Genomic DNA, 23,014 nt, shown 5'->3' on the forward strand with positions numbered 1-23,014 from the left:
TGCTGATTATTCAAGATGAAGAAGTCAGAAGCTAACTTCAATAAATGTTGGTTTGTGATAAAGTGATTACCTATTGGTATTGCACTCAACTTTGTCAAAATTAATTGTATGGAGAACTCTATTTTCAGACAAGGTAGACAGACCAATAAGGATCATTTTTACAGCTCTGTTAGAAACAATCAAAACTGTACAAAGTATGTACAGGAATAAGATAGATGCAGAAAGAAATAAGGTATTATCATTACTTGAGATTACTCTCCTAAAAGAGTTCCAGATATACAAAGAACTATAGGAATTAGAATATTTAGAGTAAGTAATTTAGTGATATGTGTGCATCAAGTGTGCACGTAAATAAGGAAACTATCTGAGGCCAAGAACAGAACCAATAATCCCCAAACCATCCCTAAGCACGTACTTTCATTAGGCAGCTAAGAGTTCCTCATTGTTCTTGGTACCTTAGTAGAGTGCACAGGAAGATAGAGCTTTTGTTGTTGAGAACAATTAGATCTAGACAGAGCACTGCGGTGATCCAAGTTGAATATTTCAAGAACAAGACGCCTCTACCAGACATCAAATGACTTTTAAGTAACTAAACCATAACAAGATACATCAAGCCATCTACCAGGGTCATTACAATTTACAAAGATTGATATACTGAGGCTCAGTGACTGTATGGGAAACAAGTCTAGGACATGACACCAAAAGGCATGATCTATAATGTAGTTTAACCAATTTGGAAAATGGTTGTTCAGCTGTTTTGCAAAAGTCATTATGGATAGTATTTGACTACCTAATTTTAAGGTAACAGGATGGAAGAGCAGTATGACTTCAATGTTTAGAGTTTGAGACTCTGGGCAGTGAGTAAGATTGTAGAGTCATGAGATTGTATGAGTCTTATGATAGAACTTTAGATTTTATACAGTTCTTACCCTGCCTGTCTTAGCATATGTGTCTGCTCTGCATTATGTGAGGGTTCTGTTAGCAAGAAGACTTTAAACAGATGATATCCTGGAATATCATACCTCCATATTCATGAACTACAATAACCCTCTTTTCTTAAGTAGGTGACTCCCTTCAGGTAAAGCATTGCAATAAGCTAAACTGGACTAATATAAAAACTAACAAGCTATTACATATGCTGACTATTCTACTTCTAGACATTGGCTTAAGAGGAATAACAATTGTCAGAAGACATAGAAAGTAGTGCTTTTAGAAGCTTTGTTTAAAATCAGAAATACATTAACATGTAAACAAATAACAAAATTTGATATAGAGAAAATGAAATAGTATTCTCAATAATGAAGAATGTTCTGTTGATAAAAGTCACATTATAAAGGAATTTTAAAACTGGTACAGTATGAAAAAAGAAGTCAGGCTGGGCGGTGGTGGCACATGCCTTTAATCCCAGCACTTGGGTGGCAGAGGCAGTCGGATTTCTGAGTTTGAGGCCAACCTGATCTACCAAGTGAGTTCCAGGACAGCCAGGGCTACACAGAGAAACCCTGTCTCAAAAAACAAAACAAAAAACAAAAAACAAAAAACAAAAAGTCAGAAAAAAATCTTACTATTTAATTCCATATACATGGATCAAAAAACGTGTATGCTTATCAATGATGGCCCATTATAATTGGTTATCTAAACAGAGGACTTGTATGAGGTGTGTGTCAGAGAGCTGATAAGAATGGGGGAAGGAGGTAGCAGGTGATGAAGCAGCCTTGAAGGTGACAGACATGCCTATTATCTTCATTGTAGTGACATGCTTCACAGATGCATACGCCTTAACAAAACACATCATTTTATCTTTACATGTATCTAATCTAGTTTACTACATAATATTTTTCAATAAATCTCCTCTGAAAATGAAAACTGTAAGAACCAGTGTTTTTTACATTTGTGTTCACTTAGAAACTTTTATATATTTTGTAATGTGGTAACATCTAGATTCTTACCTAAAGGTTATTATTTAATTTCTCTGAGATTCGGCTTGCTCTTCAAGAGGTTAAAAGTCTTTCAGGTATTCCAGATAGAGAGCACTATGGGACTTTGGGAAATGACATTACATTTCTTCTGTGCTACTAGAAATATTTTAACTTAATAAATTAATGACATACAAATTGAATTATCAGCCATGAAAATAGTTATTTTCATAAAATGAATCAGATGTGATATCAAGTGGAAGTTTGTGCCCAAGGTGTCAGTTATAAGTTATAACACAGAAAAAAAAAGATATTAAAATAAAATATATCCTCTTTTTAATTGCAAAAGACTGATTTTACCCAGTTGTCAATGATACTAATAATGTTGAAATTTTTTGGAGACAACTAATTTTGGCAGAAAAAGAATTTACCGGGTAACTTTTCACTGTCTAACTCTCATAAAAAACAAAAACAAAACAAACAAACAACAACAAAAAAACAAACAAAAGAACAAAATGGGAGCTGAGGGCAGAGGCTATGGTGGCTGCCACTCACCTTGGCATAGATGCAGCTGTCGTTGAGTCTCTGCAGTGAGCAATTCTTGTCACATAGAGGACACATGAAGACTTCAGTGGCTTTACAGATTTCTTGGCTTGAAAAATCAAAGGGAAGAAAAAAATGTGAACCCCTGTTTTAGCCCCTACCAAACAGTACTTGGAGCAGCAATGCAGAGGAACAAGGAAGAAATGAAAAAACACTCAGGATAGAGTTAGATGATGGCCTCCACATAAATATCTTAGACTACTTCTAATAGAAAAAAATTTTGGGTTGTTTCTTCAATTTTAGAAAACTCTGCCAAAATAATACATTAATAGGCCATATATCAACTTGTATAATATGTTATTTTAAAATAAAGACATTTTGATCCATGATCTCTCATGATACACAGAATTATCTTAGGTAGCATATCTTTGAAGTATTCAATAATTTCACCATCTTAGAATTGGCCAATAAAGAGTCACACCTGACTATTCTGACTTCAAAAGCCTACTGATATGTAAATCCATAACATGCACTGCAGCACATGATCTTACGCAGACTGTTCTCTAAGAATTAAAGGATCTCCTTCTGCCTGACTATCTGTCTGGTGTGTGTGTGTGTGTGTGTGTGTGTGTGTGTGTGTGTGAGAGAGAGAGAGAGAGAGAGAGAGAGAGAGAGAGAGAGAGAGGTGAGGGAGAGGGTGTTTCTTGAAAACCCTGTCATGATAACAACATAGTCTCCAACTAAATATAAGTTAAATTAGAATGTTATTTTATGAATTTATCACTTCCATTTTAAGCCCATTAAATAATCCAATGTTCACTATAACATGCTTTATAATAAGAGAAAGGAATCATTACCATTTTTCCAAAAAGCTTTATCTATCTACTCAGTGTTCACAACAACCCCATTTTAGAATGTGTTGTTATTTTATTTGTCATCTATGGGCCTAACTTTGTGTTTCTCTAATAAATTGTTTTTAAATACATCTGCTTTTAAAATGTTGTAAAGAATTTAAAGGCTTTGGAAAACCTTTTGAAATGAAAATTTTAATTTAAATTTAATTGGCAAAGCTTGCAGTTAGATTCGCTGATTAAAAATAATTATATAGTCAAAGCCGAAAACATGTGTATTTGAAAGTGAGATCTTTACAACCCCAGTTTAAAGTGGGAGTAAATAGTAAGCGATGATATGATGCATCAAGAAAGCTGTAAGAAGAAGAGGAATCGATATGCCCTAACCTGCTGAGTCTTCACCAATCTCAGGTAATGTCAGTTATCTCTGCTAAACACAGGAAACATAAGCACATATTCAGCTTCCATGGTTAGCTCAAGGTCGTACTCAAGATCATAGAGCTCAGAAGGATACCACAGGAACATGAAGAATTTGCTGAGTGTAGATCTATCTACTGTTCTATTAATTATAACATAATTGGAACAGAGTTAAATTCATTTCAAATTGAGGAGAATCTGTCCACCAAAATGAACGGATTAATGATGACACAATGCATACCACACACCACATTCTATTTCTTCCATGTACATTTTTCTAGTAATTAGGATGTTTACATGAAGTAGGAAATGATAAAATATATATTTTTTCAGCATCAAAAGCGAGAGAACACAGTATATCCTTTTAATAATTCTACAAAGTTTAAAAAATAAAAAATACATAGTTTTTGAAGAAAATTTTAATTAAAATGATTCAATAACAGCTCATTTCACAAATGTTTCACAATTCATCCTGCATTGGAATCTCATACAAAGTAAATGTTTAGGGTTGGTCTGTAGTACATCATTTTTTTGACTTTGCCATGAAAGAAAGCCTTTATTATTACCACATTTAGAATTCAAATCATTACAGGGGGTTTTATTTTACTGTCACAATCATATAATTCAATTTCTGTAATTTGCTAAAAGCTTAATTTAATACATTGTATTAAAAAATACTAAACTTTTTGTTTGTTTCATTAGACTGGTCTCAACTAGCTCAGGCTGACTTCAGCCTCCTGTTTAGCCTGAGACTGGTCTTGAACTCCCAATCCTGCTGCTTCTCCCAAGTGCTAGGGAGACATATGTGTGCTGCCATGCCCTACAAAATGATTATTATTGATTTTAAAAGCATTACATTTTATTTACGTGTGTGTGTATGTGGTGCATGTTGGAAGACACCTTATAGAATTGGTTCTCTTCTTCCCAATGTGGGTCCAGGCACCAAACTCTGGTACGTAGGTTTTACTGCCTTTGCACACCAAGCCATTTTACCAGATTTGGAATAATAGATTTTGTCAACTTTCCCATCACTGGAAATAGGGGATTTGTGTATCAAAATTTATTTTACTTTACTTAGCCTCTAGAGCAAGGTGGAAGAATATGTCATTCCGTTCTTTTCCAGAGCTTGACAATCTACACTGTCACTGTAATTGGGGTTTTATTTATTTTTATATTTATGCTAAATTTGAAGAATATAGGCTGATTTCAAAGAAAAAACAATCACTACCAATTAAAGAAAGGACAATGTTCAGTCCTTTTGAGGAAGATGTTTGGACCTACCCCTCTAGTGCTGCGTTCCTAGTGATTCAACTCAGGACAAAGGAGAGAACAGGGACTATCTGCTGGGTGATGAACACGTTGGAGCAAATGGGTGAAGACAGAAATGGAAAGATTATGGGTGTGGTAGCATTTTAACATGGGCAAAATGTCAGTTTTAGAATCCAATATAAACAAGCAACTGTAAGTCAACTCCACCATTAGCATTAAACCTGAATTTTATTCTTTTTATTTAGAGGTTGGAGAGGTTTCTGGGGATTGAACCCAGGGCCTTGATCATATAAAACAAGTGCTTTCCCACTGAGATGTATCTCCAGCCTGAACTGCTAGAACATTTTATAATGTAACTGAAAATAAATATCATTCAGTATGTCGAAATACTGAAACAGTTGTATATAGTGAGAATCTTGAAGGCCGTGCTCTTATGGGAAGCAGGATAAAAATGCTTCACAAAGTTTTTAATTCCTGTTTCTGAGATCCTTTTTCTCCTTCTGGGTCACCTTTTCCGGCCTTAATATAAGGGAAGTGCCCAGTTTTATTGCAACTTGATATGCCATGTTTAGTTGCTATCCCTGGAAGATCTGACCCTTTTTGAAGGGAAATGGAGAAGGAATGGATCAAGTAGAGGAGAGATGGAGAGTACAGGGAGGGTGGTAGGGAGGGGAAACTGTGCTCAGAATGTAATATATGTGAGAAAAATAAATACAAAAAAAAATACTCTCATATGATACCATATTATCCTATAATCCCATCTCTGAATACACTGCAAAAAGAAATGAACTCAGAATTTTCAATGACACAGTGAAAGCAATGCTTAGGAGCTGTTTTACTAAAAAATTCATTCCACAGTTTAGGTGGTAACCAACAGTCAGATGCATGGGTGCCAATTTGTCTTTCTAGTTTTATGAGGTTCCATTTATCAATTCTTGATCTTAGAACGTGCACCATTGGAGTTCTGTTTAGGAAAATTTCCCCTGTGACAATGAATTCAAGGCTCTTTCCTACTTTCTCTTCTATTAGATTCAGTGTATCTGGTTTTATGTTGAGGTCCTTGATCCAATTGGACTTGAGCTTTGTGCTAGGTGACAAGTATGGGTCTATTTTCATTCTTCTACATACAGAGTCAGTTAGACCAGCATCATTTATTGAAAATGCTTTCTTTTTTCCATTGTATTTTTAGCTAAAACTACTCTACATATTGAAAGAAGTATCATCATCCCTGCCTTCAAATTGTACTACAGAATGTCCTAATAAAAACAGCATGGTATTGGCACAAAAATAGACACAGTGATCAATGAATATCACAAAGTTACTGATTCCTGATATTGATAAAGCAGCCAGAAACTTACTCTGGAAAAAGAATAGGACTTTCAATAAATGCTGCTGATAAAACTGGGCAACTGCATGTAGAAGATTCCAAATCCATCCATACTTAACTCCTTACAATACTCACCTCCAAATGGATCAAAGCTTTCAATATAAAACCAGATATATTGAACCTGATAGAAGAGAAAGTGAGGGCTAGCTTAGAACTTATAAGCACAGGGGAATACTTTCTGAAGAGAACATTGTTAGGAGAATGACTAAAGTTAACAATTAATAAATGACACTGCATAAGATGAGAGGCATAGAAAAGGACACTGTCATTCAAACAAAACAACAAGCCATAGAATGGGGGAAGGTTTTCACCAACTCTGCAAAAAATTAAATATCATAAAAACAAATAACTCAATTATAAAAGGGGCGTAGGTCTAAAGAGAGAATTCTCAATAAAGAAATCTCAAATGGCTGTGATACACTTAAAGAACACTTAGTCATGTGGAAACGAAAATCACAATTTATTTGAGATGTCATCTTAAGCCCATCAAAATGACTAAGAGAAATAAGACAAGTGACAAATCATGCTGAAGAGCATGTGGAGTAAGGGGAACACTTATCATCCATTGCTGGTGGCAGTGAAAAGTTGTACAGCCATGATGGAAGCCAGTGTGGGAGTTCCTCAGGAAGAAGTTTCTCATTATCCAGCTGTACCCTTGGGCATTTATTCAAATAATACTTCATCCTACTACAGAGACATTTACTCATCCATGTTCATTGCTACTCTATTCATAATATTCAGAAATTAGAAACAACTTAGAAGTCTCTCAATAGAAGGAATGGTAAAGAAAATGTATATTCATACAATGGAATATTACTCAGCCATTATGAAAATGAAATCTTGAAAACTGCAGGTAAGTAAATTGAACTATAAAAATCATCTTGAGTAAGGTAATCCAGACACAGAAGGACAAATATAGTATATATTCACTTATATGTGGATACTAGCTGTTAAGACAATGATAACCAACTATAATCTTTTAGAAACACAGAGGCTAGGTATAACTTATGGGACTAGAGGGACAGATAGGAAACTGAAACAGAATAAATAATATATATATATATATATATATATATATATATATATATATATATGGTGATGGGAGGCTGAAATAGGGGATTAAGTGGGGAGGAGAAGTGATGAGGGGGATAAAGTGGGAAATGTTGGAAGAGACAACTAGAATTAAGGGACATTTGAGAGGTAATATGGACATGTATTATATATATGAAGGCAATCTAAATGAAATAACCAAATAACTTGGCAGATTATATATCTCTTGTCACCTAATGAACCTTCCAGTACTGGGATTAGGTTACATCAAATTGTGTTGTTGGCAAAAGTAGTTCTATTAGAACCCCAAAACAGTCCAGTCTGTTGTCAAGACTATAGATTTCTCTCCACAATCTGACAGCAAGGCTCCATTGTTGAATACAATACCTACACAACTCACTGAACATGCAGAAATCAAACTGATGCCTACATAGAAGCCTTTACCCTAATAAGGGGTCTTGGAACAGGAAGGTACTCGCATGCTGTCAAAGGAGAATAGTAAACACAACCCAAATAGGAAGCCTTTGATCCACAATGGTGTCCAGCCTGTACATGCTACTGCAATGTGGCACAAAACTAGTGGTAGTAACCAACCAATATCTAATTTGACTTAAGGCCCATTCCATGAGATGGAACCCATATCTGATACTGCTTGGGTGCCCAATCACCTGAGATTAGATAGCCCAGGGACAAAATAATACTGCTCTGAAAAGAAAAAAGAAAGCAGCAACCAAATGACTTCTAATGATATTCTGCTATGCTCCCAGATCATTTCCTTGCTCAGCCATCATCAGAGAAACTTCCTTCTAACAGCAGATGGGAACAAATACAGAGAGACCATCAACCTGGACAATATGCAGAGAGTGAGAAACTTTGGGACACTCAGACTTAGTTGGGCTATCTCCATCAAATATCCCCACTCTGGTCACTGAGAACAATGTGGAAGAGGAGATGAAAAGACTGGAGGAGTTGGGGATGGAAATCACCAAGAAAAACAACTCTCTCTAGGTCAGCAGGATCAGCAGTCTTGTGCCTTTTCTTGATATTTTTTCCGTGTTCTTCCTGTTTTTGCTTGTCTGTTTTATATTAGTTTTTGTTCTATCTATATTATATCATTATCCTATATTATAATGTATTAGCCCCTAGAAGTCTGTTTATTTCCTGAGAGGAAGTGCATGGATCAGAGGAAGTAGAGGTAGGAAGGAACATGGAGGAGTGAAGAGGGGAAACTGGAATCAAGACATGTGATAAAAAAAAAATCTATTCTTTTTTTTTTCTTTCCATTTTTTATTAGGTATTTAGCTCATTTACATTTCCAATGCTATACCAAAAGTCCCCCATACCCACCCACCCCCACTCCCCTACCCGCCCACTCCCCCTTTTTGGCCCTGGCGTTCCCCTGTTCTGGGGCATATAAAGTTTGTGTGTCCAATGGGCCTCTCTTTCCAGTGATGGCCGACTAGGCCATCTTTTGATACATATGCAGCTAGAGTCAAGAGCTCCGGGGTACTGGTTAGTTCATAATGTTGATCCACCTATAGGGTTGCAGATCCCTTTAGCTCCTTGGGTACTTTCTCTAGCTCCTCCATTGGGAGCCCTGTAATCCATCCATTAGCTGACTGTGGGCATCCACTTCTGTGTTTGCTAGGCCCCGGCATAGTCTCACAAGAGACAGCTACATCTGGGTCCTTTCGATAAAATCTTGCTAGTGTATGCAATGGTGTCAGCGTTTGGATGCTGATTATGGGGTGGATCCCTGGATAAGGCAGTCTCTACATGGTCCATCCTTTCATCTCAGCTCCAAACTTTGTCCCTGTAACTCCTTCCAAGGGTGTTTTGTTCCCACTTCTAAGGAGGGGCATAGTGTCCACACTTCAGTCTTCATTTTTCTTGAGTTTCATGTGTTTAGGAAATTGTATCTTATATCTTGGGTATCCTAGGTTTTGGGCTAATATCCACTTATCAGTGAGTACATATTGTGTGAGTTCCTTTGTGAATGTGTTACCTCACTCAGGATGATGCCCTCCAGGTCCATCCATTTGGCTAGGAATTTCATAAATTCATTCTTTTTAATAGCTGAGTAGTACTCCATTGTGTAGATGTACCACATTTTCTGTATCCATTCCTCTGCGAAAATCCATCAATGTAATCCACTATATAAACAAACTCAAAGACAAAAACCACATGATCATCTCGTTGGATGCAGAAAAAGCATTTGACAAGATCCAACACCCATTCATGATAAAAGTTCTGGAAAGATCAGGAATTCAAGGCCCATACCTAAACATGATAAAAGCAATCTACAGCAAACCAGTAGCCAACATCAAAGTAAATGGAGAGAAGCTGGAAGCAATCCCACTAAAATCAGGGACTAGACAAGGCTGCCCACTTTCTCCCTACCTTTTCAACATAGTACTTGAAGTATTAGCCAGAGCAATTCGACAACAAAAGGAGATCAAGGGGATACAAATTGGAAAGGAGGAAGTCAAAATATCACTTTTTGCAGATGATATGATAGTATATATAAGTGACCCTAAAAATTCCACCAGAGAACTCCTAAACCTGATAAACAGCTTCAATGATGTAGCTGGATATATAATAACTCAAACAAGTCAATGGCCTTTCTGTACACAAGTGATAAACAGGCTGAGAAAGAAATTAGGGAAACAACACCCTTCTCAATAGTCACAAATAATATAAAATATCTCGGCGTGACTCTAACTAAGGAAGTGAAAGATCTGTATGATAAAAACTTCAAGTCTCTGAAGAAAGAAATTAAAGAAGATCTCAGAAGATGGAAAGATCTCCCATGCTCATGGATTGGCAGGATCAATATTGTAAAAATGGCTATCTTGCCAAAAGCAGTCTACAGATTCAATGCAATCCCCATCAAAATTCCAACTCAATTCTTCAACGAATTAGAAGGAGCAATTTGCAAATTCATCTGGAATAACAAAAAACCTAGGATAGCAAAAAGTCTTCTCAAGGATAAAAGAACCTCTGGTGGAATCACCATGCCTGACCTAAAGCTTTACTACAGAGCAATTGTGGTAAAAACTGCATGGTACTGGTATAGAGACAGACAGGTAGACCAATGGAATAGAATTGAAGACCCAGAAATGAACCCACACACCTATGGTCACTTGATCTTCGACAAGGGAGCTAAAACCATCCAGTGGAAGAAAGACAGCATTTTCAACAAATGGTGCTGGCACAACTGGTTGTTATCATGTAGAAGAATGCGAATCGATCCATACTTATCTCCTTGTACTAAGGTCAAATCTAAATGGATCAAAGAACTTCACATAAAACCAGAGACACTGAAACTTATAGAGGAGAAAGTGGGGAAAAGCCTTGAAGATATGGGCACAGGGGAAAAATTCCTGAACAGAACAGCAATGGCTTGTGCTGTAAGATCGAGAATTGACAAATGGGACCTAATGAAACTCCAAAGTTTCTGCAAGGCAAAAGACACCGTCAATAAGACAAAGAGACCACCAACAGATTGGGAAAGGATCTTTACCTATCCTAAATCAGATAGGGGACTAATATCCAACATATATAAAGAACTCAAGAAGGTGGACTTCAGAAAATCAAACAACCCCATTAAAAAATGGGGCTCAGAACTGAACAAAGAATTCTCACCTGAGGAATACCGAATGGCAGAGAAGCACCTGAAAAAATGTTCAACATCCTTAATCATCAGGGAAATGCAAATCAAAACAACCCTGAGATTCCACCTCACACCAGTCAGAATGTCTAAGATCAAAAATTCAGGTGACAGCAGATGCTGGCGAGGATGTGGAGAAAGAGGAACACTCCTCCATTGTTGGTGGGATTGCAGGCTTGTACAACCACTCTGGAAATCCGTCTGGCGGTTCCTCAGAAAATTGGACATAGTAGTACCGGAGGATCCAGCAATACCTCTCCTGGGCATATATCCAGAAGATGCCCCAACTGGTAAGAAGGACACATGCTCCACTATGTTCATAGCAGCCTTATTTATAATAGCCAGAAGCTGGAAAGAACCCAGATGCCCCTCAACAGAGGAATGGATACAGAAAATCTATTCTTTATAAAAGGCAAAAACAAAGACCAAACACACACAAAAAGAAATATGATGACATTTTGGTTGTCTATATCTTGTAGATCCATAATAAACAGACCCATATCTCCAGCTGTTTGTCATTTCACTTCTTTGTAAGAAACAGAAAGGAGCTTAATAAGAGAGTCTTATGAATCAACACAAAAGAAAATTCAATCTCTCCCCTGTTTGCCCACGAAGATAGCAGCCAGGACTCAGCCATGTCTGGCACATTGAATGTAAAATTTCAGTTTCAAGATTCTGAAAGTCAAGATATTCAGTGCTGCTTATCTTGGTTTAGAATAGAAAGTCTAACAAGATCTTAATTATACTGTGACTGCAGTAGTGGTAATATAACACCCAAAGGCACAGAATGAAGACTTTGTTGATACCTTTTTTTTATTTTTTTCTTTTTATTAGATATTTTCTTTATTTACATTTCAAATGTTATCCCCTATCCTAGTCTCCCCTCTGAAATTGTTGATGCCTTTAAAGTATCCTTGTACTAAAGGTAAAAAACCAAAAAATCCTTATTTCATATAAAATAGCCTAGATTCCCCTGCTAGTACTAAATTAACAGAGACAGTACATTTATTACCATTTGTGCATATTTCTACTTTCTTGCATATTTCAAGTTTGTTTTGATTGAGAGGGGTGTCTATATCTTATCATAAAACTACATGAAGTTTACGAATTATGAGAATATTCTCCATGGATCCAATCTGAGAAGTAACTAGTGAGTGGTCATTTTCTCTTTCTTGATTTCTTGATTTCTTGATTTCTTGATTTCTTGATTTCTTTCTTTCTTTCTTTCTTTCTTTCTTTCTTTCTTTCTTTCTTTCTTTCTTTCTTTCTCTCTCTCTCTCTCTCTCTCTCTCTCTCTAGGTTCCTTCCTTCCTCCCTCCCTCCTTTCTTTCTTTCTTTCCTTCCTTCCTTCCTTCCTTCCTTCCTTCCTTCCTTCCTTCCTTCTCTCTCTCTCTCTTTCTTTCTTCTTTCCTTCTCTCTCTCTCTCTCTCTTTCTTTCTTTCTTTCTTTCTTTCTTTCTTTCTTTCTTTCTCTTTTCCTTCCTTATTCTTTCCTTCTTTCTTTCTTTCTTTCTTTCTTTCTTTCTTTCTTTCTTTCTTTCTCTTTTCCTTCCTTCCTTGCTTATTTCCTTCCTTCCTTCTTTCCTTCCTTCCTTCCTTCCTTCCTTCCTCCCCCCTCTTGTACTTTCATTATTCCTTACTTCCTCTTTCTTTTCTTTCTTTCTTTCTTTCTTTCTTTCTTTCTTTCTTTCTTCTCTTTCCATTTCTTTTTTTTTTTTTTTTCAAGACAGGGTTTCTCTGTGTAGCCCTGGCTGTCCTGGAACTCACTCTATAGACCAGGCTGGCCTTGAACTCAGAAATCCACCTGCCTCTGCCTCTCAAGCGCTGGGACTAAAGGCGTGCACCACCACCGTGGTGTACTGTGTCTTTCTTTTTAAAGGTTTAATTATTTTACTTGTAAGTGTTTAGGCTTGAGTGTATGCATATGTAACACGTTTATGTAGGTATCCTTGCAGGCCAGAAGAAGGCACCAGATCCACTGGAGCTGGAGTTACATGTGGATGAACCATTCATGTCCTCTGACAAGAGCAAGGCTGTTAGCTGCTGAGCCCCCAGAGAGAGTCTTTATATTTTGAAGTTGATCATATAGAGTTAAATTCCGTATGATCCTATAGAGTTAAATTAAATGATGAAAAATAATGAAATGATTCTTTAACATTTCTAATATTATATCCCTCTATTTTTTTAAAAAGATAATCACATTTTTGATGTAAGATTGACTTGTCAAATCCCACTTTGATGATATTTTTAGATGTATGTAATGTATTCTGAAAAAAAAATTAGCAAAGTGATAAGACCTCTTGGAACATATCCAAAAGAACCCACATATAAACCTATCAAAATGTCATTTTACTAGATATTCTGACAGACCACAAACAAAACAAAACACAAACATAAAAGTACTATTATTTACCTCCACCATTCATAGGCATTTGCCCTTTCACATAGCAGGTCAAATAATTCGGACAAGTTTCACCACAGCTCACCTTACTTGGCTTTCGTTCATTGTGACTAATCCATAGAAGAAAACACACAGGCCGACAACTGCAGCAGGAATCAGCATTCCGGTGTACCATCCCAGCCAGGCGAAGTATAAGCCAATCTTCTCACCAAAGTACATCCTGCACAGAAAACCAGTCTTCTGTTTGAATCAATGTGATATAAATGACCTGACAATTTCCAATACCACCAGCGGCGAGGGTTTCAGAGGAAATCTGAGGCTACCACCCAGGTACTTGTCAGCAATACACTCTTGGCTGTTACATGAATTTTTTGGGGGGCAACAGTGTTTTTCTGTAAACTTGGTGGATAGGAACTACATGAGATCAACTTTCAACAGTAGTTACTTCTATTCCAACTTTCTTAAAATGGTTTTCATAACCCAGTCTTTGCCCTTCTCAATCCTTTAAATAGTCTACCTTTTTAGTCTCTAACTAGCAAAGCTAATTTTTTTTTTGAGAAATAATAAAAATGAAAAAGGATCGCTTGGTCCTTTGATTGGATTCTTTGCTTAGGGTAAACGAATCTCCTCCACTGGCACACCTGCTCTGACATATTTATGCTATATCTGCCAAGTTACATCTTGTCTTCTTCCACTAAAGCCCTATCCTGCTTGTCTGAAGCACATTTTCCTTGATTATCACTAGTCACTAACTAAAATTAAAGAAAAACATCTTTCCTTCTGTACCTGGCTTTGGTCTTTTTCTTTACATTGCTTCTTCCAGGAAGCCTTTCCTGACTCCCTCTCCAACCCTTGTAAGATGTTATGCTCTTGTTCCCACGCTGCTCTGAACCATGCCCTAATTAGTGTCATTAGTCATAGCACCTTCTAATAACTCTCCTTTATTTCTCAATTCCTCATCACCTCCAAAACTGGTTAAGCATCTTGAAGGTTGAGCTGTGCGTTGCTTCACTAGCAGATACTATTAGAAAACTAAAAGAAGCCAAAGAAATGACCATACTTTGTCAATCTTCAGTTGATATGGAAGTGGCAGATTAATGAGGCATTTCTAAGATCTACTCATTTATTCTTCCTTCACCCACTCCAATGCTGGTTTCTATAATCCCCTAGTTTATAAAGAGCTTGCAGAATGATTTTACATTCTTTAATTTACCGACTACTGTGAGTTCTCCATTTTCTAAAACTGGTTACTTAACTTGCCCCCCTCCCCCAACCTCATCCCACCCCAGCTATTGTGTTAAAGGTTGATGTTTCACAGTGTTTCTTGCTGGGAAGAAAATTCATTTACCTGTGACATTTCAGTTTTTTTTTTAACAAGTGTTTATTCTCTGCTTGTAAACAATGTGAGATCTTTATAATAAAGGGGATAGGGGGCTAGAGAGACTGATCTGCCTATAACACACTAATACATTGACCTGCATTTTGTTGAAGCTTAGTTCAAAATTATTAAATTATTATAGGATTATTGCTATTAGTATATTATTATAAGCAATATTATTATAAGCAATATTATTAGATATTATTAGGATCCAAGCCAAAGTAGATTTCAACGTGTGTCAGGAAATGGGGAAACTTCCTGCAGACTAAGACAGGTGGCCAAAAGTGAACTTGCTGTAGAACACTTGTATTTACAACCATCTTTAATACTTAATTCTTCCTTAGAATTACAAAATTTCCTGCAGAAGAAAAGGGGGCTACTAATACAGGGGTTCCCCACTGCTGCTCAACTCAGGCACTTTCCTTTTGTCTGATTTATTTAAAACTACCTTGTGACATTTCAGTTGATGATCTGATGCCTGCTGAAATAACTTCTATCTCAAACTAACCCCTGGTATATATGACTTAAAAAATAACCATTAAGCTGGGCAGTGGTGGCGCACACCTTTAATCCCAGTACTTGAGAGGCAGAGGCAGGTAGATTTCTGAGTTCGAGGCCAGCCTGGTCTACAGAGTAAGTTCCAGGACAGCCAGGGCTACACAGAGAAACCCTGTCTCAAAAAACAAAACAAAACACAAACAAACAAACAAACAAAAAACATTTACTTCAACAACTTTGTTTTTAAACACTCCTACAGCTTCTTGGGACTAAACCACCAATCAGAGAAAACACATAGTGGGACTTGAGGCTCTAGCTGTATAAGTAGTAGAGGATGGCCTAGTAGGTCATCAATGGGAGGAGAGGCCCTAGGTCCTGTGAAGGTTCTATGTCCCAGTATAGGGGAATGCCAGGGCCAGGAATGGGAGTGAGTGGGTTGGGGAACAGGAGGAGGGGATAGGGGACCAGGGATTTTCAGAGGGGAAATTAGGAAAGGGGATAACATTTGAAATGTAAATAAAGGAAATATCTAATAAAAAAATTAAATCCCTCTGATACCTATTGTTAAAGTGCTTGGGAATGTCATACCTCTGTTTTTGCCACTGATGTTTTTTGAAAGTACTCCTCTGGATTTCAAATACTTTCCATGGGAAATTAGATTGAAACTAAGTAAGCTTTAGCTATTAAGCACTTAAATCAATTTTATAATAGGAAACCAATAAAACACATCTCCACAAATGATTGTTCATTTAAAAAAAGGTGAATTGACAGCCTTTGTCTTTTATATAGCACATTAATGCATTTTCTTACTGAACATGACATTACCAGACTCGACTATAGAAAACCCATCAGCTACGATGAAAAGAATTCAACTGTCACACACCATTGTTCTTCTCTCACTATGGAGAGGAAGGAACACAAACACCCATACATGTATGCATGAGCTTATGTGGTTTGCCTGAATCTCTTCCATATTACTGCCTTAAGAACAACTAAGTTCCTAAGAGGTGCTGTTTTCTGAAATAGCACTTGTACTCCTCTCTTTTATTCTCATCCTCTGGTGTATCTTTGATAAAACATCCTTGCTTAGTTACTTTAACTAACACATGCTTCTCTAGGAAAATTATTTTTCTCTGTGAGCAATCAAACAGTAGCTGGATAATTAGATGTTAGTAATAGAGACTCCATTTATTCAAAAGATACAATGTTTTCTTAAATTACCTGACACAACAATGGCAGTGCTGCCTGTAGATAGAAATAGTAACCCCCATTGAAATGCTTCTCAAAAGCCATCATTGTAATTCCTACCCCAATGGGGAAGTTAGGGCAAGGACTATAGGAGCTGATGGGGCTTGCAGCCTCATTAGGAAGAACAACAATATCAACCCGCCAGATCCCCCATCCCAAGTTCTCAGGGACAAAACCACCAACCAAAGCGTTCACAGTGGGTACCCATGGCTCAAGCGGGATACTTAGCAGAGAATTGCCTTATCTGTCATCACGGGGAGGGGATCCCCTTGATCCTGTGGAGGCCTGATGACCCAGAATAGGGGAACACTAGGCCTCTGAGGCAGGAGTGGGTGGGTGGGGAAGTACCCTCATAGAAGCAGGGGGAGGAAGGAGGAGTTGGGGACTTGTGGAGGGGAACTGGGAAAGAGGATAACATTTGGAATGTAAATAAATAAAATAACCAATAAAAAAAGAAAAAATATGTTGGTGAGCCAGCATATCTCATGATATTATATCCATAGGTCTCCAAAACAAATAACCTTTCTACCTGTATATATTAGAATGATGGAATTTGTCATAGTTGACAGAATTAAGGATCAAAGTATCTTGATTGTGGATATAATCAACTAATAACATTTGCTGTGAATTCATCCTGTGTATTTCCAAGTTCTTATTCCATTTACTACCATGTGTCCCACAGAGCTCACCTCTGTGAACTCTTTGAGAATACTGGCCTCCAGACAAGCTTGGTGGTTTTAAGATGTATCTAGTAGGTGGCTTCTTTTCTCTTGGGTCATGGTTTGTCTACAACTGCTTTCCTCCTCATGCCACAGCTTATATGAAGGTCTTTCCATAGTTAGACATTAGTTGACTCTTGTAAGTCTTCCCTCCTCTTGCATCTTTTAATAACTGGTTTAATAGTTGCTCCTAGTTCTTACTATTCCCTGAGCATGTGACTATGTGTTGGATCTCAGGATCCTTCCTCCCCACTTCTGTATATACTTCTTCACTGAATTCTCTTCCAGTACCCTTCGGTGTTTTGCTTCCTGCTGCCACAATGAGTGAAACAAATGTGAACTACTTTATATTTATATTCTATAAACAGATAAAAATATTAACACATATACTCTAATAGTATGAATGTGTTTTTCTTTTATTCTATACATATGAAACACTAGCCAGAGAATCATAAGAGTACTATGTATTTCATACTGTGTAATAACTTCATTTCCATGTTGCCATTAAATGTACTAGTCTTTTATGCTGTTAACAATTTCTGATAGACTTAAAGGCTACTCACATCTACTCTACAACTCTGTAGCCACTTCCACACACTGAGTTTCTTCCCTTGAAGAATCATGTAGTGATTTCTTTTCTGAGGATGGTTTCCTAACTGATAGCACTGTGATAAGAAGTAATTCCAAGGCTAGAAAAATGACGAAGATCAGTTTGCTGCTTATTACCCACCAGCCCATCTGCAGTACCTGATTAAGTCCAGAGGCTGATGCTTGTACCACATTCCCCAGCGTGCCCAGCGCTCATACAACAGATGCCTGTTATTCTGAGGTCCATGGGTTTTGATCGGAAGGCTACTCTTGTAGGCTCCCTGCGAGAGATACAATAACATTGATTGTAGTCCACCTTCTTGCCAAAGTTTGAAGTAAATAAAGACTAGTGTTTACTTAAGAAGATAATTTATCAACTTAATGAAAACAATAGAGATTATCTATTCAAGCTCACCACTAGAATGGTGAATGCCATTGTCAACGGAAATATGATTGTTATGTGAAAATAATGTTTTAAGTAATCTTTTCAAATAATTTGGGCCATTTTTATTTAAGTAAATGTGAGTATATATTTTACCTTTTGGAATTCTGGAATCCTAACTGAAAAATTACTATCAATGACAAAATTCTTGTAATCTTTGACTGAGAAACTGAAGATCATTCTGTTTTAAGAAGTAAACTAGATTTACAAAATTTTCTTTTACTTACAGGTGTAAAGAGAATAAATGTTTATTTTAAAGCATGGTGTTATAACCTTTGGAGCTACCTCTGTGTTTGATTCTAGGGTTCTGAAATTTTCTATCTGCTATTTCAAATTTTAAGTAGTTATATCTTTTTACATTTTGTATGTGGTATTCATGCAGTAGTGGGTCCCGAATCAATGAGGCTAAGAACTTATGTAGGTATCTTGCCTCCTTGAGCTCTGGTTTTCAAGTGTCTCAGGACTGCAAGGGTGTTACATATGAACATGCCATCTCTATATATTAAATAAAATAGAAAACTTAGTTAGGGAAGGTGCAACCTCAAGGTGTCCTTCCTAAACTATCCCAGGTATTTAAGGTATAATGGCTGGAAGCTAAGGACAGGAAAGAAAATCATCTTGATTTTAAGCGTAGCACATCTACTAGATTGTTTGCTTTTGGAACTGATTGCTGTCTGCCTGAAACTAGGTTAAAGAATGATATGATAGTATATATAAGTGACCCTAAAAATTCCACCAGAGAACTCTTAAACCTGATAAACAGCTTCGGTGAAGTAGCTGGATATAAAATAAATTCAATTCTTATGAATATCGATGCAAAAATCCTCAATAAAATTCTCGCAAACCGAATCCAAGAACACATTAAAGCAATCATCCATCCTGACCAAGTAGGTTTTATTCCAGGGATGCAGGGATGGTTTAATATACGAAAATCTATCAATGTAATCCATTATATAAACAAACTCAAAGACAAAAACCACATGATCATCTCGTTAGATGCAGAAAAAGCATTTGACAAGATCCAACACCCATTCATGATAAAAGTTCTGGAAAGATCAGGAATTCAAGGCCCATACCTAAACATGATAAAAGCAATCTACAGCAAACCAGTAGCCAACATCAAAGTAAATGGAGAGAAGCTGGAAGCAATCCCACTAAAATCAGGGACTAGACAAGGCTGCCCACTTTCTCCCTACCTTTTCAACATAGTACTTGAAGTATTAGCCAGAGCAATTCGACAACAAAAGGAGATCAAGGGGATACAAATTGGAAAGGAGGAAGTCAAAATATCACTTTTTGCAGATGATATGATAGTATATATAAGTGACCCCAAAAATTCCACCAGAGAACTCCTAAACCTGATAAACAGCTTCGGTGAAGTAGCTGGATATAAAATAAACTCAAACAAGTCAATGGCCTTTCTCTATACAAAGAATAAACAGGCTGAGAAAGAAATTAGGGAAACAACACCCTTCTCAATAGTCACAAATAATATAAAATATTTCGGCGTGACTCTAACTAAGGAAGTGAAAGATCTGTATGATAAAAACTTCAAGTCTCTGAAGAAAGAAATTAAAGAAGATCTCAGAAGATGGAAGGATCTCCCATGCTCATGGATTGGCAGGATCAACATTGTAAAAATGGCTATCTTGCCAAAAGCAATTTACAGATTCAATGCAATCCCCATCAAAATTCCAACTCAATTCTTCAACGAATTAGAAGGAGCAATTTGCAAATTCATCTGGAATAACAAAAAACCTAGGATAGCAAAAACTCTTCTCAAGGATAAAAGAACCTCTGGTGGAATCACCATGCCTGACCTAAAGCTTTACTACAGAGCAATTGTGATAAAAACTGCATGGTACTGGTATAGAGACAGACAGGTAGACCAATGGAATAGAATTGAAGACCCAGAAATGAACCCACACACCTATGGTCACTTGATCTTCAACAAGGGAGCTAAAACCATCCAGTGGAAGAAAGACAGCATTTTCAACAAATGGTGCTGGCACAACTGGTTGTTATCATGTAGAAGAATGCGAATCGATCCATTCTTATCTCCTTGTACTAAGGTCAAATCTAAGTGGATCAAGGAACTTCACTTAAAACCAGAGACACTGAAACTTATAGAGGAGAAAGTGGGGAAAAGCCTTGAAGATATGGGCACAGGGGAAAAATTCCTGAACAGAACAGCAATGGCTTGTGCTGTAAGATCGAGAATTGACAAATGGGACCTAATGAAACTCCAAAGTTTCTGCAAGGCAAAAGGCACCGTCAATAAGACAAAAAGACCACCAACAGATTGGGAAAGGATCTTTACCTATCCTAAATCAGATAGGGGACTAATATCCAACATATATAAAGAACTCAAGAACGTGGACTTCAGAAAATCAAATAACCCCATTAAAAAATGGGGCTCAGACTGAACAAAGAATTCTCACCTGAGGAATACCGAATGACAGAGAAGCACCTGAAAAAATGTTCAACATCCTTAATCATCAGGGAAATGCAAATCAAAACAACCCTGAGATTCCACCTCACACCAGTCAGAATGGCTAAGATCAAAAATTCAGGTCACAGCAGATGCTGGCGTGGATGTGGAGAAAGAGGAACACTCCTCCATTGTTGGTGGGAGTGCAGGCTTGTACAACCACTCTGGAAATCAGTCTGGCGGTTCCTCAGAAAACTGGACATAGTACTACCGGAGGATCCAGCAATACCTCTCCTGGGCATATATCCAGAAGATGCCCCAACTGGTAAGAAGGACACATGCTCCAGTATGTTCATAGCAGCCTTATTTATAATAGCAGAAGCTGGAAAGAACCCAGATGCCCCTCAACAGAGGAATGGATACAGAAAATGTGGTACATCTACACAATGGAGTACTACTCAGCTATTAAAAAGAATGAATTTATGAAATTCCTAGCCAAATGGATGGACCTGGAGGGCATCATCCTGAGTGAGGTAACACATTCACAAAGGAACTCACACAATATGTACTCACTGATAAGTGGATATTAGCCCAAAACCTAGGATACCCAAGATATAAGATACAATTTCCTAAACACATGAAACTCAAGAAAAATGAAGACTGAAGTGTGGAGACTATGCCCCTCCTTAGAAGTGGGAACAAAACACCCATGGAAGGAGTTACAGAGACAAAGTTTGGAGCTGAGATGAAATGATGGACCATGTAGAGACTGCCATATCCAGGGATCCACCCCATAATCAGCATCCAAACGCTGACACCATTGCATACACTAGCAAGATTTTATTGAAAGGACCCAGATGTAGCTGTCTCTTGTGAGGCTGTGCTGGGGCCTGGCAAACACAGAAGTGGATGCTCACAGTCAGCTAATGGATGGATCACAGGGCTCCCAATGGAGGAGCTAGAGAAAGTACCCAAGGAGCTAAAGGGATCTGCAACCCTATTGGTGGAACAACATTATGAACTAACCAGTACCCCGGAGCTCTTGACTCTAGCTGCATATGTATCAAAAGATTGCCTAGTCGGCCATCACTGGAAAGAGAGGCCCATTGGACTTGCAAACTTTATATGCCCCAGTACAGGGGAATGCCAGGGCCAAAAAGTGGGAGTAGGTGGGTAGGGGAGTGGGGGTGGGTGTGTATGGGGGACTTTTGGTATAGCATTGGAAATGTAAATGAGCTAAATACCTAATAAAAATGGAAAAAAAAAAAGAATGAATAGCAAACCTGTCACTCTTTTGCAGTCACTGCTGATAAATCTAATATATGCCATTCATCTATCCTTAGTCATCAAACTATACATTTTTAGATGCTAAAATTTAGGATACTTGGAATACCACAATGCTACATACACTTACCACCAACAAGTACACTGCTCTAGCTTGACAGACATAAGTGGTGAGCTGTAAGGGATATCTGTATGAGAAGATAACTCCAGCCTACTTGGGTGCCTTTCTGAAAGCTCAGAAATCACCAGTGGTGCCCAACCACATATTTGATTGGTCCTTCCTCCACCAATCATCTTTGAAAGAGTTATAGATTTGTCTGGTGTCTTAGAAAAAGTGTTTCTCTCAAGAAGAATGAAGACTGAAGTGGGGACACTATGCCCCTCCTTAGATTTGGGAACAAAACACCCATGGAAGGAGTTACAGAGACAAAGTTTGGAGCTGAGATGAAAGGATAGACCATGTAGAGACTGCCATATCCAGGGATCCACCCCATAATCAGCATCCAATTGCTGACACCATTGCATACACTAGCAAGATTTTATTGAAAGGACCCAGATGTAGCTGTCTCTTGTGAGACTATGCCGGGGCCTAGCAAACACAGAAGTGGATGCTCACAGTCAGCTAATGGATGGATCATAGGGCTCCCAATGGAGGAGCTAGAGAAAGTAGCCAAGGAGCTAAAGGGATCTGCAACCCTATAGGTGGAACAACATTATGAACTAACCAGTACCCCGGAGCTCTTGACTCTAGCTGCATATATATCAAAAGATGGCCTAGTCGGCCATCACTGAAAAGAGAGGCCCATTGGACTTGCAAACTTTATATGCCCCAGTACAGGGGAACACCAGGGCCAAAAAGGGGGAGTGGGTGGGCAGGGGAGTGGGGGTGGGTGAATATGGGGGACTTTTGGTATAGCATTGGA

At 37.8% G+C, this 23,014-nt stretch overlaps 1 protein-coding gene across 8 annotated transcripts in view; it reads right to left on the minus strand.

Moving 5' to 3' along the window:
* Positions 1-23,014, minus strand: part of Ano3 (anoctamin 3) — a 295,191-nt gene that overhangs the window by 88,149 nt on the left and 184,028 nt on the right. For all 8 annotated transcript variants that reach the window (NM_001128103.2, NM_001355244.1, XM_030250348.1 and 5 more), the window contains 3 exons: positions 18,094-18,215; positions 13,589-13,723; positions 2,472-2,568 (listed from right to left, as the gene is read on the minus strand). In NM_001128103.2, coding sequence (NP_001121575.1) covers positions 2,472-2,568; positions 13,589-13,723; positions 18,094-18,215 — 354 coding nt within the window. The remainder of the gene's footprint in view (positions 1-2,471; positions 2,569-13,588; positions 13,724-18,093; positions 18,216-23,014) is intronic.

Source organism: Mus musculus, chromosome 2 (assembly GCF_000001635.26).
Source record: "Mus musculus strain C57BL/6J chromosome 2, GRCm38.p6 C57BL/6J".
Lineage (NCBI taxonomy): Eukaryota > Metazoa > Chordata > Mammalia > Rodentia > Muridae > Mus > Mus musculus.